The sequence below is a fragment of the Sceloporus occidentalis genome, unplaced genomic scaffold (assembly GCF_023333645.1).
Source record: "Sceloporus occidentalis isolate IW3139 unplaced genomic scaffold, rSceOcc1.0.p SCAF_6, whole genome shotgun sequence".
In the NCBI taxonomy this organism is placed as follows: Eukaryota; Metazoa; Chordata; class Lepidosauria; order Squamata; family Phrynosomatidae; genus Sceloporus; species Sceloporus occidentalis.
Window position 1 is genome coordinate 60653574 of NW_028316986.1, and position 27286 is coordinate 60680859.

A 27286-nucleotide genomic window follows, 5' to 3' on the forward strand; every position below is an offset into this window, starting at 1 on the left:
GAGGATGGAGAAAAGGGGAGAGAAGTGGAAGGTGGGGGGAGGCAGGAAAATAGAGGTGGACCTAGTCTGGTAAAGATTACATGAAGTTGTAAATATTTTTGTCTGACAATTACTTTTTAATATGATCTAAATCTTTTTTTTTTTAATTTAAAGCATTTTATACTGCCAAAAAGATTTCACTTTGGCTAACAACCAGTTAAAAGAATAACATGCCACAAAACTTCAAAAACATGATTGCATCATATAATAAAGCAGTAATTGAAAAGCATCCAATATAATGTTTCATAGTTATGCAAACAAATTTGAAATGCTTCATCAAAAGCCTTTCCTCAAAAAAAAAAAGTCTTTATAAAGAGTGTACAAAGGCCAGCTTCCCTTATAAGGAAATTTCAAAGTCTGGGCATAAAAGACTGAAAAAAGTAGTCCCTCATCCTAATCAAAAATATTTTATGGATAGTCCATAGAGATATCTAAGCAAAGGTGATGAAAGTTGCTGAGTGATTCAGCAGAACCATACTCTTCCTGTCCATTTACAGACATATGTTGTCCATTTGCAGGCATATGTGGATGAAGGTTGTGACCACACACTTGAGTACTTTGCAAAAAAGTGGAATAACAGGAAATGTCTGGACATTCTGATACAGTGAGATTAAGAAAGATTTCATCCCTCTCCAACAGTGGTCTCACTAATGCTTCTTTTAGGCTTGCTGGGACCGTATTGTCCTTCACAGAGTTACTTAATGCCCCCAAAATCTACTTGGCCAGCTCCCCTTTGGCATCTATTATTAGCCAGAAAGAGTAAGTGCTGATCACAGAAGCGGTTGGCTTATCACTCCAAGAAATCTATCTTTTACTTTCTGCTACACAAGCAGAAAAATATCCCAAATAAACTAATAAGCTGTTGGCAAATATACATCAACTAGGCATGCCTTAATTACCATATTAAGTCAGGATGGATAAGGTGCAAACCACCTAGCAAATGGTTCAGTGCTTCCTCCCTACTACACCCAAAGTCAATGCTCCCTACTACACCCAAGGTCAAAATCTAACAATCTTCTGTCTACTCAAGAAGTGCACAAGTGGGTCTTCTCCATTTGTTGAGGTTTAGGATCTTGAGAAGTATAAATATCACCAGTTTGTAATATGTAGAAATATGAAGTTCTTTCTTAATGAACTATAATAACCCCCATCCTATCACTATAAACCCATAGAGCACAATCAAGAATGTGCTTACCTGGGATAGTCTAGTTCATAGTACAGTGCGCCCATGTCATACCTGGGTGCGACATATGTGGCTTTCAGCATATGCTGAAAGACGTGCTGGAAGAAATGGTGCCACGTGATGGAAAGAGTAATGGCGTGTTGCCATGTGATGCCATGGGCATGAGCCCCATTGTCTTTAATGGGGCTCGAGCATATGCAGATTTCCCTTTAGGGGGGGTGGGGTCTGGAATGGATCCCCCACGTAAGGGAAGGGACCACTGTACAGTTGTCCCTCCATATTTGCTAGGGTTAGGGGAACAAGACCCCCGTGAATATGGAAAAACCGCAAATAACTAAAACACTGTTTTTACTTGAGAGGACACTTCTCTAGGAATCTCTAGATCCTCCAGTGCAACTCTGTGGTCAATGTCCAACATACACTGACCATAGAATGGCACTGGAGTAGCTACAAATGGGCTTTCAGTGCAACTTTTAGTTAAAGTTGACCATAGAGTTGCACTGGAGGACCTAGACAGTCCTAGAGATAACATATTAATGAAATTGTGAATAATCAAATCCAAAAATATCAAAGCCGCAAATATGGAGGGATGACTGTAATTGCTATTACTGAGCCAGTCTTACATGTGTGTTCTTCAGATGTACTTTGAAATCCTCCTGAGCAATCCTCAGCCCCGCTCTCTCGGCACAGAGAATGCTAGGTAGAAGGGCTAGTCAGAATTCTTTTTCTGTGCCGAACACCCAGCTTCAGGAACAAATGGTTAAACTGGATACTTTGCCAATAATTTTATTTATTTATTTATTTATTTTTTTATATGCCACTTTCCCCTCAGTTCAGAACTCAAAGTGGATTTCAACAGATTAAAAAACAATACATAGTGATAGGAAGTTGGAATAGTGGGTAGAGCCCTAGAACCCTTCCTTCCTTTACTCAAGATAAACTTGCTGTTGCAAGGAGAAACCTGGTTGCCAGAGATAAGATGTATCACATCCACCTTACTCAGTCAATTCTCTATGAATGATGCATGCCATGTCACTAAGACCAAATCCTAAATGGCAGATGTTTTACCACTAACTACCCAGGAATTCAAAGGAAGAACATACAAATATGGAAGAGAGTCAGAGAAATTACCATAAGCAGAGTGACAAATGTATAGTAAGGCTCTATATACTTTCTTAAAGTTTAGAATGCATGTCTGACCATGCTTGGCTTCCTCTTTCCACTGTATAACAAACTTCTTATTCTTATTCTTATTCTTAACCTTTATTTATATAGCACTGTAAATTTACACAGCGCTGTACATACAATCTTTTTAATTAGACGGTTCCCTGCCCTCAGGCTTACAATCTAAAAAGGAGAAGGGAATGGTGGTGGGGAAGGGGATCAGGTTCAGCAGTTCTTCTCCCCCTCTGAGGCCTGGACCAAGGCAGATGGACCGGAGGGAGGGTTCTCCCTCTTTGTTTGGGCCAGGCCTGATGGAGCTGGCAGGCCTTTCTCTCCCTCTGAGGCCAGATGACATCAGATGGCAAAGGGAGGGCTCATCCTCTTACTCTAGGTCAGTGGTTTCCAATCTGTGGGTCGGGACCCCTTTGGGGGTTGGACAACCCTTTCACAGGGATCGCCTAAGACCATCGGAAAACACATATTTGCATGTAGCAATGAAAATAATTTTATGGTTGGGGGTCACCACAACATGAGGACCTGTATTAAAGGGTTGCGGCATTAGGAAGGTTGAGACCCACTGCTCTAGGTCCGGCCTGATGGAGCTGGCAGGCCTTTCTCTCCCTCTGAGGCCGGATGATATCAGGAGAACATGACCACTCCTATCTAAGGATCCTGACACTTCCACTTCATTAACCAGGTCATCATTGCTGGTTAATATCAGATCAAAAATAGGTGATCCCCTTGTTGCCTCTTCCACCTTCTACACAATGAAATTGTCTGCAGGTCAAATGATTAATTTGCTAGACCTTATATTCTTGACAGAGTTTGACTTCCAACTAATATCAGGAGATTTGAAATTCCCTACTATTACTGCACTATTACTGCATTTCTCCTTTCTGAATGTGTGGTAATCTCTTCCAGGAAGGCATCAGTTTGGCTTGGAAGATTGTAGTAGACTCCCACAGCGACACCCCTGTTGTTTGTGAAGTCAAAGGCTTTCATGGCAGGCATAGCCGACATACACAGATTACCATGGGAATCACTCCTCCTTACCCAGGATCACACAGTATATACAGTGGGCCCTCTCCTTACATGGGGGATCTGGAAAATCTGCCTATGGTCGAGCCCCACAGGAAATAATGGGGCACGTGCATGTGGCAGAGTGGCACGCGTGTACCACGGGCACACGCGCCATTGTTTCCCTCCCCAAGCAGCTTTTGTGTAAGCTGGAAGCTGTGTAAAATGTGTCCGCGCATGGCACGGGCGCACTATATATATCCACTCTCTTCCAAGTCAGCATTCTCTGAAGATGCCAACCACAGATGCCGGCAAAATGTCAGGAATAAACTCTTCTAGAACATGGCCACATAGCCCAAAAAAACCCACAAAAAACTACACTTGTTATTTCTCTCGCCTTTACTTTTTAGCCAGATGCTGTCAAACTGACTTTCAGTATTTACATCATAGATCTTTTCAAAGATGTGAATATCCCTGACATATAATGCTATTCCTCCTCCCTTCCTGTTTGGCCTTCAAGTTACAAGGGCTGAAACAGACAGGCCAAATGATCCACCTTTGTGCTGCGTTGGGGGCATGTCATTAGGTGAGACATGCCCCATATGCAGCCTGAAGTCAGTCCAACCAAGAAGAGCCTGGCTTGAAAAGGAGTGAAAAAACCCCCGCTCCTTTTCAGAAGCTGGTGAAGGGCCAGATTAGGGCTATGGGCATGTGGATGCCATGAGTCCAGGGTGAGCGGTGCTGGGGTGGCCTTTTTTGGGCAGTCTATTTCACCCCTAAGTAACCTGTCCTTCTTTGTGGTTTTTGTGATTCACACAATTAAGAAACTGGCAAGCGTACACCATAAGAGGTGGGAGTATAATGTGACAGATGAGAAAAGAACAGCTCTCCCAAATGCAGCTAGTGGAAGGGACCTTATATCCAGTCTTTAATGGAATATAAAGGCAGAAAAGGCTGAGATCAAGTAGTAGCTCTACAAATATTATGGTGCAGATGCCACTGTAGCTCTGGCTAAAATACTCTTCACTTGAGCAGGTGGATCTTTCTGGACCAAGGCATAGGCTAGACTACCACTTTGAAAACCATTTGGATAGAAATTGGGAGAGCTTTCTTGATGGTGGAATAGCACAGGAACAGTCTCTGGGATTGGTGAAATGTGGTGATCAACATAGAATGCCAGTGTGCAGCAGCACTACAGCACATGTGCCAAGTCTGAAGTGAAATTCAGGAATGCACCAATGCCACAGGAGAAGAGTGAGGTGAAGCAGGGTGTCTGATTTCATCCCTCCATGTTTGTTCAGGTGGAAGACCACCATGGTGTTGTTAGGGACTACTTGAACTGCCCAACCTTGAAGAGTTTGCTTGCATGCCTGAAAGGCTTTGATGACAGTGAGCATCTGAAGAACACTGATGTGGAGGATGCTTTTATCAGTGGACCACTGACACCAGACAGAGAGGTCTGCAGAGTGGGCACCTTCAGAAAGGCATCCATAGTTACCACTCTTATGGGCTAAAGGAAATGGCATGCCAGCCTGTACATTCTGGGATTCTAACCACCATTGCAAGGAGCAAAGTATACTTTGTGGTATCGTAATTAGTTTGTGAAAAGAACTGATGAAAGAGTCAAAGCAGGACAGGAGCCAGGTTTGCAGAGTTCTCATCTTGGAAATTGTGTCACAGAGGTTGTGGAGGCCATGACTCCTAGCAGAACTTGAACATCTCTGGCAAAGCTGCATTGACTGTGAAGACACTGAAAAGTGGACCTCTGGAGGGCAAGATTTTTGTCATTCAGAAGAAAGGCAGCCTGGGCACAAGAATCTATGAGAGCTCATATGAAATGAATCAGCTGAGAAAGGTCCAGATTCACTCTGAGGCCCAAGGAATCCAAAAGCCAGAGCATGGCTTTGACTGATTACTTAAATGTCTGGCTTTTATAATTGGCATAAGCCTTGATTCCTCTGGTGCAGCCATGATACTGATGTCCTAGTCTTCCTCTGCATAGCTACAGCTATGCAATCCAGTTGACACTGTAATTTTTATACTTATTTTATACATATACCTCACTTTGGATGGACAGAAATGGAAGCTGGTGCCCCTTGTGTCTGGTTCAGGGCACAGTGTTTGGGGCAGAAGGCCTGATCTGTCCAATAAAACAAGAATAGTTTTTTGAACTTAGCTTTTTCTGCTATAGCAGCAGCCCACTACACAGAAAGAGCAAACAGACATACAACTTAAAGATAATACCAGAAGTTCAAAGGAAATGTTTTTTTGGGGGGAGGGAGGTGTTTCTCATCCATTCGACAACACACAACAGTAATTTAAATCTACATTTTTCTGTTTCATAGAAACAAAAAACTGAAGCATGCAAATCAATTGGGATATTTCTATTGCTTTTATAGTTAACTTCTGTGGTTAGATGGGGAAAACATTAGTAACAGGAATTGAACTTGCCCAGTAACTTCAATTCTTTTTTCAGGTGAGCAACCAACACGTAAGTGAGTGAGCTAGGAAAAAAAAAAGAATGTTAATAATATATATACACACACACTCACACACATCTATTCCTCTATAAAAAGTCCCATCACAGTAGATTAAATATAATATTATTATTACTATTATTATTATGCTTTATTTATATAGCGCTGTAGATTTGCCCAGTGCTGTACATACAACCAATAAAATAGATACGAGTAAAACTGCAAATAGTGTACAATCTAAGAAATAGTAGCATAATACATTTAAATAATACATAACAATACAGGAAAGGGTTCAGTAAACAGGCAACAAATTAATAACGTCAAATAGCAAATAATAGTCACACAATGCCTGGGAATGCTTCTCTGAACAGGATGGTCTTCAACTCAGTTTTGAAACTAGTTAAAGAACTGATGAGCCATGTTCATGGGGGAAGGAGGTTCCAGGAGTGAGGGGCAGCAAGTGAAAAGAGACGAAGCAGGGATAGGGCAGAGAAAATCCTGGGCTGAGACAGCAGACCTTGACTACCAGAATGGAGGGCTCAAGTGGGAAGGTGAGGAGAAAGAAGGTCTGATAAATAAGGAGGGGCCAGCCCATGCAGGGCTTTAAAAGTCAACAACAGGAGCTTATACTGAATACAGAAAGGGAGGGGGAGCCACTGAAGGGACAACAACAAAGGAGAGATATGGTCAAAGCGGTGGGCGGATGTGATAATGCGTGCAGCTGAAGGCTGGACAGAAATTAAAGGATGGAGGTGAGAAAGAGGAAGCCCAGCCAGAAGGATGTTACAGAAATCAAGTTGTGATACCACTAGGGCATGGACCAGAATCTTGGCAGTAGAGGCAGATAGAAATTGTCATATTTTGGCAATATTGTATAAAAAGAATCTACATGCCTTAGCTGTGGTCTGGATCTGAGGGAGACACGACAGAGAAGAATAAAAAATAAAACCAAGACTATAGGCTTGCTGGACTGGTTGAATAGAAATGTCATCAACAGAAACAGAAAATGAGTGTTGAAGAGTAGACTTACATGGAGAAACAAGAAGCTCAAGGTCTCCTGTCCCAGTGTAGGATTGCCACTGCCCCCTCCCAGATCCGTCCCTTCTCACTTGCTGCCCCTTATTCCTGGAACCTTCTTTCCCCACATGCATACCTCATCACTTCTCTACCCAGTTTCAAAACTGAGTTAAAGACTATATTGTTTAGAGAAGTATTCCCAGGTGTGAGCTCCTCTCTGCCCCAGGATGCCTCCTTTTAACCATCCATTAAGAAGCCAAGCCCTCCCTCCAGTCCATCTGCCTTGGTCCAGGCCTCGGAGGTAGAGAAGAACTGCTGGACCTCATCCCCTTCCCCACCACCACTCCCTTCTCCTTTTGTGTTGTGCCTTTTTAGATTATAAGTCTGAGGGCAGGGAACCGTCTAAATAAAAAGATTGTATGTACAGCGCTGTGTAAATTTACAGTGCTTTATAAATAAAGGTTAATAATAATAATAATAATAATAATAATTATTATTATTATTATTATTTATATTATAATTTTAACTTGCCTGATAACATATTTTATCTGGAAGAATTTCATATCTACTCAAATATGGAAGCACAAAAATGAAAAGTATATAAACAGGTGAAAAGAAATTTGCTTTATTTGTAGTCATACTCTTTATGGAACAAAATCAAAGAAATTCCCTGGTATTTAAATACCCTAAATTATGTGAAAATTGATCTTGGGGCATTAAATTGTTTCCCTGACAAAACCACACATGTCGTTATAGGAACTCACCTAATACTGCTTTTGGGTATTATCTGAATTTTTTAAAAAAAAAGTTTGGGACATTGGCTACCCCATACATTCAGTTGTCTAGGACAAAAAAAAATAAAGCCTTTTGATGCATCCCTGAGTGGCTTTTTGGGGAAAATAAATTGGAGCCTGGCTGCACAATTGGCCAGTCTTGTTGAGACAAATTTCCTTTCCACAGTTGGTCAGTGTTGGTTTGTAATAGCTTTGTGCACAATTCTGGTTTTCCTTATGACAACTTTAGTGGATTGGCTTTGGCATAGGGTGGATCAAATTTGGGAGGAGATGAAATTTGAGTGTTTGTCTCCTGTAGAGCAGAAAAGCCCCACATATTGGAGGGTCACAATCCCCCATTTCTGGCTTCTCTAGAGCAATATAAATCTGTTCCCTTTCTTTACAGCTGTCATTTTGTTTGACTAGAAGTGATAACATGTCACTTTCAGTTACCTTTTAGACCACTATGGGGTGAGTGGGTGTCTGTTCCAGGTGAGTAGTCCCCCAAAACAGCAACGCACAGGCACAAAGGATTTTTCTTCTGCCAAATGTTTTTTGTGGAGTGCCAGAGACTTGGGGCGGGAGGCACTGCATGTGCCCATAAACTACACTATTTCCACCTCTGCCTTACAGAATCTTGAGGATGACTGCATTAGTGTCATACCCAGCTTGCCGTCCCCTCATGCCACTTCCAGGTGTCCTAAAAACACACACAATGGAAGATGCCCATTGGTGAATCCATTTATTGCCATCCTAGTGGATTGGTGAATCCAGGTGAACTGAGGTGTGGGATTCATCAGACAGCAGGTGGGTCAGCAATATTGAATCTAGTGTCTTAAACCGCACCAGACTCCTACAGCTGCAAACAGTAAAGCTATGAACATTTTCAACTCTAGTAAAATGTGTGTGTGTTATTACAAGTGGTCTGTCTTAAAGCTTTCTCTTCACCACTAATTCAGTGGACTAATTATTAGACTCTGTGCTTCCTAACCCATACTTCCTAACTGACTGAAATTATAATATCAAAATAATTTATATCTAATATAAATTGTGGGGATGAATATTTTCTCCTTTAATCAAAGAATAATATGTCACTGTCATACTATGCCAAAAACTATTAGAGAACTAGTCTTAATTTATTAATCCTTTCTAAACTTGGAAGCTAAACAGGGTTATCCCAGGTTAGTACTTGGATGGGAGACCACAAACAAATACCAAGTGCAGTAGGCTGTATTTCAGATGAAGGAACTGGCAAAACCACCTCTGCGTATTTTTTGCCAAAACAAAACAAAAAACCGACACACAAAAACTTCACTCCCTATTAAATACACGTGTCACCATAAATTGGCAGGCAATTTGAAGGCACATATACACACACAATATATATGCAGAACATGCTTTTCTATATTTCCTCCCATATTTTATTAAGATGGATTTTCAATTCAATAAAGCATACCTTGATTTTTGAATCACACGTTTTTCCAGATAAAGAAGGTTGAAATTCAACTGTCATAACTCCCTGTGCCGTTGTTCTATATGGAAATGGTCCCACATAAGAAATAGTTATTGAAATTTACATGTGCTTCAAAATTAATAAAACACAAATACTATTTCTTTTTATTAACTATGTCTTATTTTTCCTGCTTCATACTAATAGATCTATGTACCTACAGAGGATGCAGTGCCCGTACTGTGAAAAGTATGATAAGCATTATCTAGTGCAGTCAATTTCCATTAGTTTATATTGCCCAAGATTCTTAAAATAAACTCATCTATTCATTCATCTATTTGATCATCTATTTGATGTTCTTTTGTTGTCTGTTTTATTGAATCATTTCCTGTATTGCTATGTATTTTATATGTATTATCTTACTAGAAAGGCCCCTTCCCCTCCACCACTCCCTTCTCCTTCTGTGTCGTGTCTTTTTAGATTGTAAGCCTGAGGGCAGGGAACTGTCCAATTAAAAAGATTGTATGTACAGCGCTGTGTAAATTTACAGCGCTTTATAAATAAAGGTTAATAATTCACTTAGAATGTAGATGGGAAACCTGAAAATTCACATGCATAGCAATTCTGCAGCTGGAATTTCTAAAATGTTTAAAAGTGCTTGCAAACATACATAACTGATGGTGTTATTGGCCCAAATAATTCTTACACCAACTAGAATAGATCCACACTGAATCAATAGAAACTTAGTAAAGAAACATCTATGTAAATTAAACTGATTCAATTAGTATACAGTCCCTTGCATATTTTTATATTCAAACATATTCTTAGACACATATCTAAATGAAAATTCTAGGTTTTGCCCCATTTCATATCAATATATGTGTAAAGGTTACTAGATGCTATCAGACTTGACCCCTTCTAATTTTTATTTATTTCTGTATTTACAAGCTGCCTTTCTGAATACTGTCCATTCTGCCTTCCAATGATAGTGTCTCATTGGAGTTCTCAACAATAAAGTCAAGTAATCCCTCTCCTTATCTTTTTATTCCATCCTCGCTCACAGAATGACATTTTACCATATCACGTACCTACAATTATAAACTTTGAAATATTCGACAAACACTTCTCACCAGTGCTGCATTCATTAGCATGTTTTTTCCTCCATAATAACCACTGAAAATATGAGTGAATTCATTTCAAAACTTCAGTAGTTTTCACAAGTGGTGCGTGTACTCTAGAATTTTATGGATTTTTGTTTTTCTGCTTGTGGTAAAGTGGTACAAATAAGTATCTGATAAGAATTCACCAACACATATACAAATAATTTCCTCTGATTTATAGCCCAGTCACTGTTAATCAGTTGCTAAAATAGTTATATTTTGTTGGTTTATATTGTTGACTGCTCAGGATTATTCTTGGCACAAAACAGTTTATAAATATTATAAAGAAAGAAATAGTATTCCATCAGAGTTCTGTGTCCAAGAAAGGGGGGGTAAGACCAGAAGAAAATAATTCAGTGCCCCATTCTAACAACTGACAATTTCAGAATTGAGTTCATATGATGCATTCATGCTTGGAGTAGATTGTATAATATCAATGGGACTTGGTATCAGGTCACATTTAAAAATAATTTCTATGAGTAGTGGCAACTTGTAGAGCTGCTGTAAAAAAAACCTTCTCCAAAAAATCTCTTAGTCCAAATTTAATTTTGACCCCTGGTTACTGAACCATTTCACAGCCAATTTGACTCTCATTATACTTACACTACAGTTTCATAATCAAATGCTACTGAGTAATCCGCATCATGATAAAATGTGACTGTCTATGAAGCAGAACAGAGAAGAAAAATTAGTAAGATAGAATAGACTTTTTTGATAAAACATTTGCTGCCTAGGAAAAAGTAAAGGAAAACACTCCTGTTTTGCTAGATTTAGTGCAGGTAAAAACTTTTTAATAGGCCAGTTTAATAATTTAAAAAATTAAACTGTAGGATTACAGGGATTTAAAAATATATGCATATATAGTCTATGCAAACCCTTCACCCTCAAAATTCCTTTCCCAACAAACAGGTCCAGTATTATCCCTTATTTAAATTATTGTTATTATTGCTTATTTAAATAATTTAAAGGTAATCTAAAAAAAATATTTTTAGATTACCTTTAAGGTGAAGTCTCAAGGTAATTTGCAGCCTGAAAATATTTAAACAATATGTAAAACAGAATTAACTAAGAGCTGAAACAGACTAGCTCAAAATGCCTGCTTTCCGACGGCTTAGGGGGCATGGCGTTTGCATGACAGACGCCCTAATACCCCCCAATGCCAACAGCTTCACATGTGGTCCAGCTTCACAGTGCTCTGATGGTGCAGCATTTACACTCTGCATGCTGCAGGAGCTCCATAAAGCTGTGGCATAGAGGATAGAGCTGGCTTTTTGCTGGCCCAAAAAGGAATGGCAATTTGCTGCTTCTTTTTAGGCTGGCAAAAAGCTGGATTGGGGCTGCGGTGTCTGGTTGCTGTGGCCCCAACCTGGTCCTCTCAGGGGCAGTCTCTTTCACCCCTAAAACTGAGACATAGAGCAGTGGTGTCTGGAGGCAGGACCTCCAGGCAGAACTTCCGGTGGGACTTCTTGTCAAGGCGCGTGCTGGGTTCATAACTCTTGTAGAAGTGAACACAAGCAGAGTTTATGTATGCGGACAAGATGCCCAGAAGAAAGTCTGTGAAGAATCTTAGTTGCATAGCAAACTTCCTCTCACACACAGGAATGAATTTCAGTACAGCAAGTTCTCTCTCAAATGAGGGTTCTTTAATCTTTGTTACAGAGGGGATTTATGTTTGCCTACTTCTGAGACTGAGAGAATGTGACTTGCCCAAGGTCACCCAGTAGGTTTCCATGGCCAAGTGGGAATTTGAACCCTGGTCTGCAAAGTAATTGACCAGTGCCCACACCACACTGGCTCACCAAGACTGTTTACAAATGACTGAAATCAGAACAAATTACAAACATACAAAAACATCAGAATAAATGTATGCATGTTCTTTAAAAATAATTATACAATCTATAGAATTAAAAGCCATTCAATTCTGTTCAAAAAACTTTTTCTTTGTAATATTATAAAACCAATATTTCCTGCTTAACATAGCTATGGGATTAGTACTCAGCTTCTGTGGTCTAGGAGGGAACTATTTTCCTTTTATTATTTTTTAAAAAACTATTCTGAAGGAGCGCTATTCTGTTATGAAGTGGGGGAGTATAGTAACTGAAATACCCTACCAATTTAATTCTCCTGGCAGAAAACAAAAGCACTGAAAGGAATCCTCTTTAAAAAGACACACCCTGCAAAGAGGAAAGCTTAATTAAAACCACAGTAGTTCATAGCAGTGTTTTACCAGTTTAGGTTGGAACACCATTATTTAAAAACAATGGCCTGGAACAGACCACCGCTTTGTGATGACCTGGAGCCAAAATTAGGGTTTGGGAGAATGGGGCAACTGCACGTTCCCGAACATTAGGGCACAGCAGCAGTGCCATCATGGCGGCCTCCCATCCACATGGGAGCCACCATGATGACATCTGCATGTTGCGGCGCCATGCTTGCATCATTGACACGCTACATTGCGCCAATGGCACACTCATGGCGGCAGCTGCATGCACCAAGAAGAACCTGCTTTTATCAGGTTCTTTTTGGTGCGGAGGGAGCCCGTGCGATTTGGTTGCTGCAGGCTCCCTCAAGAGCAAAAATGGGCAGCTCCAGCCTGTCCTTTTGGGGCGGTCTGTTGAACCCCAATGTTATCTGAAAGATGAAAAAGATCTATGACAAATAAAAGATAAAGATTTCTGGGACAAGATATTGAACAAAATTCTGAGAAGCTGAACTAAATAAATTCCATAAACACTCATTATATTTTCAATATGTTGAATAAGGTAGATCTATTTGTTCTTCCTTACTATACAGTTATTCTGGCAATCCTAAAAGGAAGGGGCTAACGTGGAAACAGCTATATACTCAGCTTCTACCATATAAATTCAGATCATATGGCTTACAGACTCAACTTCAACCATATAAGGACAATAAAACAGAGGAGATTATCACACGGGGATAAGAAATGGGAGAAAGGCACTATGCTCTCATGTTTGCATGATCACAGGAAGATGTTCACACGGCAATTTCAAGCATACTGTACTTGTCTTGTCATCAAAGCGTCATGCTAGTGCAACTTCTCATTAACAATAAAAAAGCATTAATGTCTTGCCAATAGGGCTTCATTAGAGCTATCACAAACATGTGAAAGGCAATCACATTTCAATAGCTCCATTGAGATTCTGTCATTAAATCTCTGGAAATAAGCTGAATCCCCCAGTGTGCTGTTTGGCAAAATCACTTCCTGTGTCACACTTGTAAGTCATAGGAGAGTTCCTTAGCTGTGAGAGATTATCCATTTTTTTCTCTCTGATCACAACCCCTCCTATCAACGTGCAGAATGTAAAAGCACTATTTTACTGTTCGTGAATCATTAATGCAACACCATGTGAAAATAAGTGTTGCAATTTTGCCATTGTATCATTCTTGCTAAATAATGTTAGATCTATTAAAGTGTAGATAGCCCTTGTGTGATAATCTCTAAAGTAATGATATTTTTATTGGTTTCAGGAACATCTCACCTGATTTTTAGTGCAGATTCCACGAGCTATTTCATAGTGAAGGTAGGTATTTTGCTTCAGCAAATGTGAATTGAAGATTTCAATATTTACAGATAAGCCCAGATTTTCCAGAAAGACTATCTGAGTCCAGAAGGCTATCTTTTCCCCCATATCTAGATAATAAATATTTTGCTTCATATTATGTTCAAATGATATGTATGGACAAACTTCCCCTAATTTCCAGGCAGCACTAAATACTTCCAATCTCAATGGATAGGTCTGACGGTCTATAGTCCCACCATCAATTTTGAGCAAGTACATGTCACCAGAAGGTTTCCAATAAAAAACAAAATGACTGGCTCTATTTTCCCATGCAGCAAGCTTCACAACCTCTTTCATTTCAAATTTGAAGAAATACAATGCATTATTGTTCAGTTTTACCAAGGTGTTTCCACTATAATCTGCAAAAAGAAAAAAGAAAAACTCACATCACTTTCTAGCTTTTGTGTCTTGGGTATTTAAAATTTATTACAGTGTGCCCTTTTTTTACTTGGGGGATCTGTTCCGGACCTCCCCCGTAAAAAAATGCGTATGTTTGAGCCCCATTGAAAGTAATGGGGCTCGTGCATGGTGCGATGGCACGGCAGCGCACGGCCCATTACTTCCAATGGGATGTGTCACCTCTTGTGCCCCGCGCGCTCCCGCACAGCTTTCAACATATGCTGAAAGCCGCATATAGTGCGTCTGTGTATGACATGGGCGCACTGTATATATAAAGTTTCACTTTTCTGAGTCTGCAATGCTAAATATACTAACAAGAGAGTTAGCCCCAATAAACACAGTGGAACAGACACAGGACTGAATTGTAAGTCTCTTACAAGTAGTTCTTACTTCAAGCATGAGTGTTCATCTGTAGTTATTTATTTCCTTTATATCCTTTATTTTACTTCAAGTATTGTAGGGAAGTATATGTAATTCTACTAGTGTCCCACAGTCTGAGCAGGGTGGGGGAGGGAGTGGTAGTTGCCTTCCCTGCCCAGACCACAAGCCATCTTTATAATTCCCCACCACCACCACCATTTCATCCTTACAACTATCTATTCCACTTGTCCACTGGGCTGACAAATCCCACTATCTTGTCTGGAGATAATTCATCAACAAGACCACCAAGTTCAGTATTACTGTATATACTTGACTACATCGACCTCATGTATAAGTAGAGGACAGGTTTTGGGGCCAAAATTATGGATTTTGCCATGATGCATGGATAAATTGAGGGTAAAACTTGGAGGCTCCTTCAGTGTGTGTATGTGCGCACACAGCAAGAGGGACTCTAACTGAGGTTTTTTGTTTCACCCTTAACTGGCTGCTATCACATTACCATACTCACTCGTAAATAAGTCAACCTGGGATTTTGGGGTCAATTTTTTGGCAAAAAGAATTTAGACTTAAAGATGAGTACATACAGTGCAGAGAAGAAGTGAGACTTTCAACATAATGATGAAATGTATTCCCAGTCCACCCTCCTGTTTTGGGCTCCAGACAGTTTAAAACAGGAGCCTTGTAAAAGGTGTTCAAGTCTCTTGGGAGTAAGGTAAGTTTAAGAAAAGGGTAAAATACATGATAGAATCAGGAAGACTTTGAGCCACAAGCACAGAATCATACATTTAAATACTCTCTATCAAAACAAAGAGAGAGATGGATACTGGAGATGGGGGAAGACATTGGGTTGCAAGAAAGAATAGAAAGGAGGGAGAGGGTAAGACCATGAGATGACATATGTACACATATGTAAAAACTGAATTCACTAAAGAGAGTTTGCTCACCTGTAATGGTATTTCTTCAAGTGGTCATCTACAAATTCACACAAATGGGTTATTCTGCGCCTGTGCAGGAATGCTTGGAAACTTCTAGAATCTCTGGGCAAAAGTTAGTTTCCAACCTTTTGCAACTTTTTGCAGTAGCTCCGCCCATACCATATATAGCCCCCAACGGTCCCACTCTTCCCCACTTCTGAGTACGCCGCGCAAAGTGTGACAGTAAAGCTAGCAAAGTGAGCAGGATACTGAGGGGAGGATGGGCGGGATTTGTGTGAATTCGCAGGTGACCACTCAAAGAAATACAGTTACTGGTAAGCAACTTGTTCTTCTTCGTGGTCTCTGCAAATCACACAAATGGGTTAGACTGACAAGCTTAGGTCAGTGGAGGAGGGAGTGTCATGACACAGGTTTGTAAAGTTCAAACAAATGACTTTATTAACCACAATAAAGTCATGAATATCAAAGTGCACTTGTGATTGTTATTGTCAAACTCTATAATGAAGTGCAAATGAACCATATGCAGTGCATAGGTTAATCAACCAAAACTGTGCAATTGAATTGTCAAATTCACTCCAAATGAATAGTAAGAAACAATGCATGCATTCAGATGAAAATGAAGGAAAACTTAGTCCAGGGGTAGGCAACCTGCGGCCCGCGGGCCGGATGTGGCCCGGTGAGGCCTTGGGACCGGCCCCAGCCGGGTCCTGCCGCCGATTGCCGCCGGGACCTTTGGCCTCTCGCGCACAGGGGCAATTGTCTATAGAAGCCTCAGAAACATGCATTTATATTAACATTTTTTAAAAAATCAGCAAATTTTTTCACTTGTCCTCCACTTTTTTAAAAAAAGTGTCCACCATTTGAAAATTTTGTCCTACATTTGTCCCAGTTTATTTATTTATTTAATTTTTTAAAAAATTATTTAATTATTTGTTTTTTGGCTTCGGCCCCCCCAGTTGTCTGAGGGACAGCAACCCGGCTCCCGGCTCAAAAAGGTTGCCTACCCCTGACTTAGTCAATGTAGACCAGAAAGCAACACTGCCCTCCCAAAAGCTGTGTCTTGTCTGGCTCTGGTGTCCAGCCTGTAATGTTTGATGAAAGTCAATGGCTGGGACCAGACAGCAGCTTTGCAGACACCCTCCAAGGAAACCCGAGTCAAAAAAGCGGAGGATGCAACTATCACCCGCATTGCATGGGCCTAAACCCAAACTGGAAGAGGTCTACCAGACAGTTCATAGCAGAGGTGGATGGTACTGGCCACCCATTTAGAAAACCTCTGCACGGTCATAGATAGTCCCTTTTTGGCCTCTGAGTAGCACACAAACAACCACTCGAAACACCTCGAACCCAAGGTTCTGTCCAGATAGAAGGCCAATGCCTTCAGAATGTCCAAAGCATGAAGATGGCGCTCAATGTCGGTGGTCAAGTTCAGAGCCAGGGTCGGCAACACAATGTCCTGGTTCATGTGAAAGGCCGACACCACCTTTGGCAGAAAGGTAATATCGGTACAGAGGACCACTTTGTCCTTGTGAAACCGAAGGTAAGGTTGGTCCACCCATAAGGCACAGAGTTCACTTGCCTGGTGAGCAGATGTGATGGCCACAAGGAAAGCTGTTTTCCAGGCGAGCAATCTCATGTCTGTAGTGGCCATGGGTTCAAATGGCTTGGATGCCAAGCAGGAAAGCACAAGGTCTAAACTCCATGCCAGTGTCGGTACCGAGGATGGAGGATGGAGATTGTTGAATCCTCTGAGGAATCTCTTTATCAAAGGGTCTTTGAAAAGGGAATGTCTACCCTCGAAATAGGAACAGATGGCTGATAGGTAGCACTTGATGGAAGTCAAACAGAGTCCAGCGTCTGCTAGGGACATTAGGAACTCCAAGACTGTCGGGACTGATGCTCGGGATGGAGGAATGTTTCTGTTGAGAAGAAAGGCAAGAATTTGTCCCATTTGTATTGGTAAGATGTCTGTGTTGAAGGCTTCTGCGATGCCAAGATAACGTCTTTGATAGGATCTGGTAAAGACATCAAGGAGAAATCCTCCATGCCACCAATGGGAGGGTGTCCATGCCAGGATGGAGAACAAGGTCCCCATGCAGAGGCAGGAGGTCAGGATGGAACTCCAGCTGAAGGTAAGTCCTTTGGGAAGAGATGAAGTAGAGGATCGAACCAGGGTTGCCTCGGCCACCACGGGGTGATGAGAATCACATCGGAATGGTCCAATGTCATCTTTGCCACTACCCTCGTGATGAGTGGAAAGGGAGGAAACACATAAATCAGCCCTTCTGACCACTTGAACTGGAAGGCATCTCCTAGCGAGCCTGGAGCACGGGTCCGAGAGCAGAACCTTGCACATTGTGTGTTGAGAGGTGAGGCAAAGATGTTGATCATTGGCTGTCCCCACAGTTGAGAGAAGGGCGACCGTGTCTGGATGGAGGCGCCATTTGTGGCACGGATTGGGAGATCTGCTAAGTTGATCTACCAGTTCGTTTTCTTCTCCTGGAAGATGTATGCACTGGACAAGGATCTTGTGGTTGATGCACCAATCCCAGATTCTGAGTGTAATGTCGAGCAGGGTCTGAGACTTTGTGCTGCCTTGTTTGTTGAGGTAGTACATGACAGTGGTGTTGTCCGTCAGTAAGAGTACTACCTTGTCGGAGAGGAATGATTGAAAGGCTCTGAGTGCTTTTTCCACTGCCAGCATCTCTAAAGCTTTGACGTGAAGCTGGCTTTCTAACATTGTCCATCCCATACAGGATTGAACGCCGAAAGAAACCAGGATTGGAACGTTCTCAAATGGAATCTTGCCCATGGGTGACAAAGGTGGTTGAGGCCAGATGTCCCATAGCTATTTGAATAAGATGAGCTTGTATGCGCCTTCATGGAAGGCATGCTTGGACTGCTGAGCAAAGGGATTGGAACCTGATCTTGAGACCAAGAGATTCCAAGAGGGACAGGGTGAATTGGACGTCCTGGAGCAATGTCTCTCGGGATGGAGCCGTGAAGAGCCAATCGTCTAGGTAAGGGAAGACTGTGATCCCCTTTTGGTGGAGGTAAGAGAAAGGATAGCTCTGGTGGGCGGGAGCTCTTCAAACTCGAGGGCATAACCCCTACAAACAATGTCTAAGACCCAAGAGTCGGAGGTGATAAAGGCCCAGGTGTTAAAGTATGGCTTTAACCTATCACCAAAGGTAGTGACGGAGTGCGCGGCAACACTTCAATATCTTTTCTTGCCTTGGGTTTCCTTCTTCTTATAGCCTTGCTGGTATCTAGGCTGAGAAGGCTGTCAGTGATCGGATGAGGCAGAAGAAGACTGGGAAGGCTGACGCTGAGTAGGCCTGTCCTGTGCTTGATATTGATGCTGATATTGTTGCTGATATGGACATTGCTGGTGTGGTGGAAACCAAGGGTGTTGCGATCTGTATCTCAGATGAGGCGACCATGAGGGTGAAGACATGCCATGTTTCCTTGACGCTGTTTTCATTCTATAGAGGAAGTTAAGATTTTCGTCAGTCTCTTGATTAAACAACCCAGAGTTGTCGAAAGGCATGTCTTCTATGGCAGAATTGGCCTGTGGAGCCAGGTCAGAGGAGTGAAGCCACGCATAGCATCTGAGGGGAGTGGATCCTGACAAAATCTTTAATGCACAATCAGTGGAGTGCCTGGCCGAAATGATTTGCTGCCCACCCACTAAGTGGACTTTGTTGCAGAGGGCAGAGGCTAACCTTCTCCTGTCCTCAGGAAATTCGTTGATAGCCTGTTTCAGCTTTTCCATTAAAAGCTGTATATAGGCCCCCAGGCATCCAGCATAATTGGCAATTTTCATATCCAAGACCACTGAGGCATAGAATTCTTTTGCCAAACCATCTATCTTCTTGTTCTCTTTGTCCACAGGAGAAGAAGATGTACCAGGCGTGAAGGCTATCTGGGACCCTTCAACAATAGCTGAATTTGGCTTTCGATGTTGGAAAAGCCAAGCCAGTCCGGATGGTGTGACTCGATAGAGATTTTCTATCTTGTGTGAAGCAGACGCAATCATGGCCGGGGTGTTCCATGAACTCTTAGCAATTTTCTCTTGGGATGGTAGGTAGCCTATAGTTGGGGGGGGGGGGGAGCTGGAGTGCAGCGATGGATCCTTTGCTCTATTGGGTCAAGCGCGACCTCCAATTCCAAAGCAGATGCCAGCTGGATGATTCTGTCTGAGAAAGATCTGACATTATCCATGAGAGAGGGGGCATCAGGCTCACCAAACCTTTGAGGAGATGTAGACCTAAAATCCTTGTACAGTGGTACCCCGGGATACGAAAGCACCGCCTTACGAAATTCCCGGGATACGAAAAAATCCCATAGGAAAAAACTGTTCCGGGTTACGTTTTTTTTTCGGCTTACGAAAAAAAATTTTTGGTGCTTTTCGGCGCTATTTCGCACGAAATCGCGGCTTTTAGCGCTAGCGCCTATGGCTTTTTCGGGTTGCGAAATCTTTCGGGTTACGAAGGGCTCCGCGGAACGGATTAATTTCGTAACCCGGGGTACCACTGTATTTAGGTGTAGGAGAATGAGATCGGGACTGAGAGCGAGACCTCATGCGGCTTTGGTGCGGAGAGCCTTCAAAATGAGGTACGGTAGGCTTTTGGAGGAGTTAAACGTCTCTAGTGAGAGTCCTCAGATTGAATCGGGATGGTATTCCTCTGCGTCTGAGATGGAGGCATCATTCTGGTCAGGCCTGGCAGGTTACGACGGAGATGCGTGATGTCAACAGGCAAGAAGTATTGTCTAGTTTGATGGTCGTAGATGAGGTCTGGGTAGAGATCAAAAAGATCACGGTTGGGCTGTTCATCCAACTGGGCCTCGTCGGCTTCCATAGGATTGGTGGCTCAGGCTCTCGGATCTCTCCCTCCAATTTAGAGCTCTGATCAAGACGGACAATCTGTAAGTCGTCATCTTTAAGTGTAAGATGACTCAACAAAAGGACCCTTGGCTCCAAATGGGTCGGGACAGAGGCCAAAATAGTTGGAGTAGTCAAGGTGGCAGTGGAGATGGAGTCTGGCAGAGGGGCCGAGACAGTGCTCAAAGGGCCCTTATGACGGGATTTTGCTATAGTAGAAGCAGATGTAGCCCATCTAGTGTGCTCCTGTTTGGTAAGAGCAGCGGTTTTGGAGGATTTGTCCCACTTGTCTCTATGCTTCCTTTTGGATGATTTTATAGTCTCCTTGCCATGCTTTTTCCCTGATCTGAGGGATTTTTCTTTTTGAGCAACTCATGGAAGGCTCTTGGTGAGAAACCGAAGTAGAAGCTGGAGAGGGTTGAAGGACTTTTTCATAGAGGAAGGCCTTCAGTTTTTGATTCCGGTTCTTCAAGGCCTGTGTAGTCATGGCCTTACAATGGGGACAATCCCTTGGAATATGGGTCTCCCCCAAACACAGGACACATTTATCATATCCATCCGAGGTCGGGATTTTAACCCCGCACTTGGAAAATCTTTTAAAGGAAGCCATCATACTTTAAGAATGGTCTAACAATACAGTAGTCGAACTGAAGTTAGCAAACAAGGTCCGTAGGATTAGTCCATTGAGAGTGGTCAAGAACAATTCCATTGGTCAAAGTCCAGAGATTTAAGCTTGAAAAGGGCGACAGCAAGGAAAAAATGAGCTAGCAAAGTTCCTCAATCTGTTGAACATGGCGGAAAGAAGGAACTGGGGAACATTAGGAGCTATATATGGGATGGACGGGGCTACTGCCAAAAAGTTGCAAAAGGTTGCAAACTAACATTTGCCCAGAGATTCTAGAAGTTTCTGAGCATTCCTGCGCAGGTGCAGAATAACCCATTTGTGTGATTCGCAGAGACCATGAAGAAGAAAATAAATCTTTTTGAATTTGGATAATGATTACATAAGAACAGGTTGCTCACCTGTAATGGTATTTCTTTGAGTGGTCATCTGCGAATACATACAAATGGGTTGTACTGTGCCTGTGCAGTGCTGCTTGGAAAACTTCTGGAATCACTGGGCAAAGTTAACTTTGCAACTTTTTGGTGGTAGCCCCACCCATCCATTATAAGTCCCCTGCCTTCCCACTCTTTCCCCAGTTCCATAATTTACGCCGCATAAGCGACATGAGAATGAGCCAATGAAGAGCAGGACACTGAGGGGAGGATGGGTGGGATTTGTATGTATTCACAGATGACCACTCGAAGAAATACCGTTACAGGTGAGCAACTTGCCCTTTTTCTTCATGGTCTCTGCGAATCATACAAATGGGTTAGACTGACAAGCTTAGGTCAGTGGTGGAGGGAGTGTCATGACACCAAGTTAGGTTCAAATAACGTGTTTATTACACCACACAATAAAGATCTTTGAACCAAAACTGTGGCCTATTACAGACTGCCAAAATAAAGCTGCTTTGGGTCTCTTTGAAGGTATACTGTTTAAATGATGCATGTATCCTAAGAATCTGAAAGCTGCACCAAAGCTGCACTCCAGTGCTTAGGAATGGAGTGTGGCTTTGGCTCGACCTCCGGACTCTTAGGACCCATGCATCATTTAAATAGCATACCTCCAAAGAGACCCAAAGCAGTTTTATTTTGGCAGTCTGTAACAGGCCATTGTTTGATGTGTTTAGTACTTCAATAAATAGTACTTTAAGTTATCAACAACAATAGGATCATATTATGAAACATGCAGAGGATGTTGTTACTGCCCTAGTTGCATGGGACCGAACCCTGGCCGGGAGAGGTCTGCCCGACAGTTCATAGCAGAGATGGATGATTCTAGCCACCCATTTGGAAAGCCTCTGAGCAGTCACAGGCAGTCCCTTTTTTGGTTCCGAATAGCACTGGAACAGTCTCTCGGAATGGCTCGAACCTGCAGTCCTGTCCAAATAGAATGCCAAAGCACTCCGAACATCCAAGTTGTGCAAGTGGCGTTCGGTGTTGGTGGTCGGGTTCAAGGCCAGGGTCATTAAAACAATGTCCTGACACATGTGAAAAGATGACACTACCTTAGGCAGAAAGGTAATGTTGGTACGGAGGACAACCTTATCCTTATGGAACCTAAGGAAAGGCTGATTCCTCCGCAAGGCACAGAGCTCACTGGCACGGCGAGCAGAGGTGATGGCCACAAGAAAGGCTGTCTTCCAGGTCAACAGCCTCAAGTCAGCTGTGTCTATGGGCTTGGAAGGCTTGGATTGCAAACAAGACAGCACAGCTTCCAAACTCCAAGCAGGTGTTGGTACCGAGACCGAAGGATGGAAGTTGTTGCAACCCTTCAGGAAACTCTTCACCAGAGGGTCCCTGAAAAAGGAAGGTTTGCCATCAAACTGGAAATGAGAAAGATGGCAGAAAGATAACACTTGATGGAGGTGAGGCACAGCCCCGAATCCAAAAGTGTCATCAGGAACGCAGGATGGAGAGAGGTCTCTCACAGAGAGAAATTCAACAATTTTTTTCCCCGTTTGGAAGCGTAAAATTTTTTGGTGACTGGCTTTTGGGCAGCTAAGATCATTGTCCATACCGAGGGAGGTAGCAAGTCTAGGGACAGAGCCTCCATGCCACCATCGGTAGATTTTTGATGTCCGGATGCCTAACCCGGCTGTCCTGGACAGTGAGGAGATCAGGACGGAACTCGAGACGGAGAAAGTATTTCCGGGACAGGTGGAGCAGAGATGGAAACCACGGTTGTCTCGGCCACCAAGGCATGATCAGGATGGCATCCGAACGGTCTCTTGTCATCTTGGACACCACCCTAGTGATCAGTGGAAATGGAGGAAAGGTGTATAGCATCTCTCCTGACCAAGCAAAGATGAACGTGTCTCCAAGAGAGTTGTCGTTGCACGCTCGGGAACAGAACTGTGGACAGTGGCTGTTGAGAGTGGTCAGGAAGAGGTCGATCTGTGGGGTTCTCCGCCAACCGATGAGATCGTTGACCATCTTGGGATGGAGCCTCTACTCGTGGAAAACGGTGAAAGAGCTGCTGAGCTGGTTGGCCAAGTCGTTCTCTTCTCCTGGCAAGTGGATTGCTTGGAGCAAAATCCCTTTTGGGATGCACCAGATGCGGAGTGTGATGTTGAGCGGGGTCTGTGACCTGGTGCTCCCTTGTTTGTTGAGGTGGTACATAACTGTGGTGTTGTCCATCAGAAGAAGTACTACCTTGTTGGAAAGGTTCGTCTTGAAGGCTCTCAAAGGCTTTTCCAGAGCAAGCATCTCGAGGGCATTGATGTGGAGAGCTTGTTTGTCTAGAGACCACTTGTCCTTGATGAAGAGGCCTGACGTGTGGGCACCCCAACCTTCCATGGAAGCATCTGTGGTTAGGGTGACCTGAGGCTGAGGAGGTGAAAAAGGTATGCCAATGCAAACATTCTGGGAATCGAGCCACCAGCAGAGCGAATGGGAAATTGATCTCGGGACTGTGATCCAGTTGTACGGGGAGTCCATCACTGCATTGAAGGCCAACAGGAACCTTGACTGGAGGGGCCGAAATCACAGTCTTGCCCACGGAGTCACGAACGTTGTGGAGGCCATGTGTCCCAGGGCTATTTGGACATCTCTGGCCCTCACTCACCTGTGGGCAAGATAAGCCTTGACTGCAGCACATAGAGCCTGGAAACGGTCCTGATGGAGATAGGTGTCGCAGTCTTCAGAATCGAGGACAGTATCGATGAACCTGATCTGCTTGACTGGAGTGAGATGTGACTTCTCCAAGTTCACCACGAGGCCGAGGGATGAGAGGAGTGACAGGTGAAGTCGACATCTCTCCGTAATTTGTCCTCAGAGGGGGCTGTGAGGAGCCAGACATCCAGGAACCTCGTTGGTGAAGGTAAGCCACCACTTGAGCCATGCACTTGGTAAAGACTCTCAGAGCTGTGGAGAGGCCAAAGGGAAGGACATTGTATTGATACATATCGGGACCGACAGCAATGGACAGGAACCTCCGGTGACTCTCTCAAATCCCCATGTGGGAGTACGCGTCCTTCGGGTTGATCATCGCGAACCACAGGCCCTGCTGTAATAAGGGCAAAATAGAGGCAAGAGTTACCATGTGGAATTGATGATAGGCCAAATAGGAGTTGAGGAGTCGTAGATCTAAAATGGGCCGCCATCGGTCTTGGGGACAGTAAAATATCTAGAGAAAAAACATCAGGGGGCTTGTGAAGGGTCCACAGGTGAAATTGTGCCCTTTGTCAAGAGAGTGCGTGCTTCGTCAAGAAGGATGTCTGAGGGGGGGATGGTGGAAACAACAGCTCCAGTTGGAGGGAGCTCTTCAAACTCAAGGGCATAACTCCTACAGATGATATCAAGGATCCAAGAGTTGGAAATCACACTGGCCCAGGTGTCAGAGAAGGGCCTCAAAATGTCACAGAAGGAGAAGCTGAGGGAGACAATGGAGCACGCAGCAACCCTTCAGGATCTCTTCTTGCCCTGGTCCGTATCCTGTTTGCGGTAGTTCTTCCAGTACCGAGCAGGGGGCTGGCGGCGGCCAGAAGAAGAAGAGGACTAGGACGGGTAGCGCTGCCTCTGGTGCTCCTGTTGCTGGTATGGGCGGTCTTGTTGGAGAGGCCACTGGCCTTGGCCATACCTCTGTTGCTGACCTCCAAAACACTTTTGAAAAGAGGGTTGAGAAGGTGTGGACATACCGTGTTTCTTGGCAGCCGCCTCCATATGGTACTTGAAGTTGAGGCACTCGTCAGTCTCGCAATTGAACAGGGCTGCATCGTCGAACGGCATGTCCTCAATAGTGGTCTTTGCGTTTGGGTTCATATCTGAGGAACGGAGCCAAGTGTGTCTTCTCAAGGCAATGGCAGCTGCCATAGACTTGGCTGAGCAATCAGTGGAGTGTCAGGCTGAGGTTATTAGCCAGCTCCCAAAAGAATGAGCCTTATCTCTGATCTCCGTCAGGATGCCCTGACATTCATCTGGGACGTCCGGAATGATAGGAGAGATCCGTTCCATCAAGCACTGTATGTATGCTCCCATACAGGCATTGTAATTTGCGACTTTGAGTCCAAGAACAGAGGAGGTGCAGGCCTTCTGTGCCAGGCCATCAACTTTCTTCGCCTCCCGGCCAGCAGGTGACATGGACGTCTTCGGCGTGAAGGACTGCTGAGACCCTTCAACAATAGCAGAGTTCTGCTTGGGGTGGGCAAACAGCCAAGAAGATTGGGATGGAGAAATCCTATACAAGGATTCAATCTTCCTGGGCGTGGGTGCCACAGAAGCCGGTGCGTCACAAGAGCGTTTGGCTATCCTTTCCAATGAAGGTAGCAAAGGGATGGAAGCTAGCGTTGGGACCTTGCTGTGAACCTGCCTTTCAATAGGTTCGGCGGCGTCATCCTCCATGTGAGTGATCTGTAGGTCCAACACGTTTGCCATCTTAATAATGTGCTCTGCAAAGGTATGGATGTCATTGGTGCGAGATGAAGCACCTGGTTGAAACAGTTATTGAGGAGAATGTTGGGTGGCCTCATCCGAGGAGCCCAAGTCAACGTGTGATGCACGAGGGTCTCCATGCTGGGACTCGTCATGGTCCGAATCTGAGATGTCATCAACCATCACCGCTTGAGAAGACGAGGGTAATGTCTGGGTAGCAGCGGCAACAGTGGAATGGGGTGTTGGTACTGAGGCAGAAGAGGGTACCAAAGCCGTTGGTGGTAAAGTGGATTTTGGCATTGGTGGGACAGTGGATTTCTGACCCAAGCGACGACGGACGACATAGTGACTGACAGAGACATAATATTTGTCTGTTTTGCTGTCATAGAAGAAGTCAGAGTCCTCCTGCTGAAGGAAATGCAGAGGCTGGTGAATCTCTGCCTGATGGACTTGAACCTGAGGAACTGGTGTGGGAGACCGTTGACTTTGGGAAAAGCCTCCATGAGGTGACATGGCTGGCAGAATGGCAGCGTCGACCTCTTCATCAGAGATTTATGGAAGGCCAATGTAGCAGGCGGAGAGGAAACCGAAGCCAAAACCGGTGTCCAATGAGTCTGGAGAGATTAGGGTTCAAGTGGTACCGATGAGTCCTGTCTGGGTATAGAAGAGGCAGCACAGTCTTTAGAGGACGACCGAGCGCCATCAGGAGTCTTGGTTCAGGCTTTCTTGGAGTGAGAAGAGCCATGAGGGGAACCTTCTCCTGAATCCAAAGGCCTCTTTTTTAAGGAGGATTTAGAGCTTGATTCCCTTAGGGAGCTCGTATCCTTATCATGGGTCGAATCCTTCTTGGAGCTCGAGTCCTTGTGCTTAGTCTTGTCCTTTTTGGAGGACTTAGACTTGAAATTCGTCTGGCGTGCTCCTTTGGACCCAAAATCCCTTTCCGGGACAGAAACAGCAGTGGCACTTGGCTCAGTGGAGGAATTCTGGGCCACAGAAACAGCAGCCGTAGGTACCGACTCCAAAGTAGCAGGTACAGAAGCGGGGCGGGAGGCTGATGGAGGCAAGAGAGCCTGCTGGTACAAGGCAGCCTTGAGGCGAGAGCCACAATTTTTTCTGGCCTGGGGAGTCAGAGATTTGCAGAGGGCACAAGTCTTAGGGTTGTGAGCCTCACTGAGGCAGAGAAGGCAAGAAGAGTGGGTATCCTGTCTGGAGATCTTACCACCACACACGTCGCACTTCTTGAACAGAGCCGGAGACATCGTAAGACGAATCACATTCCAAAGTGAAGTTGTAAGAACATACAGATTGGTCAACAATACACGAGCGGGTGGGGGTGGGTGTCAGATCAAG

The 27286-nt window shown here is 43.8% G+C and overlaps 1 protein-coding gene across 5 annotated transcripts in view; it reads right to left on the bottom strand.

Moving 5' to 3' along the window:
- CATSPERE (catsper channel auxiliary subunit epsilon) overlaps nt 1–27286 on the bottom strand; it is a 116514-nt gene that overhangs the window by 20695 nt on the left and 68533 nt on the right. For all 5 annotated transcript variants that reach the window (XM_089529805.1, XM_089529806.1, XM_089529804.1 and 2 more), the window contains 4 exons: nt 13781–14220; nt 10884–10942; nt 9127–9202; nt 5855–5907 (listed from right to left, as the gene is read on the bottom strand). In XM_089529805.1, the coding sequence (XP_089385931.1) occupies nt 5855–5907; nt 9127–9202; nt 10884–10942; nt 13781–14220 (628 nt within the window). The remainder of the gene's footprint in view (nt 1–5854; nt 5908–9126; nt 9203–10883; nt 10943–13780; nt 14221–27286) is intronic.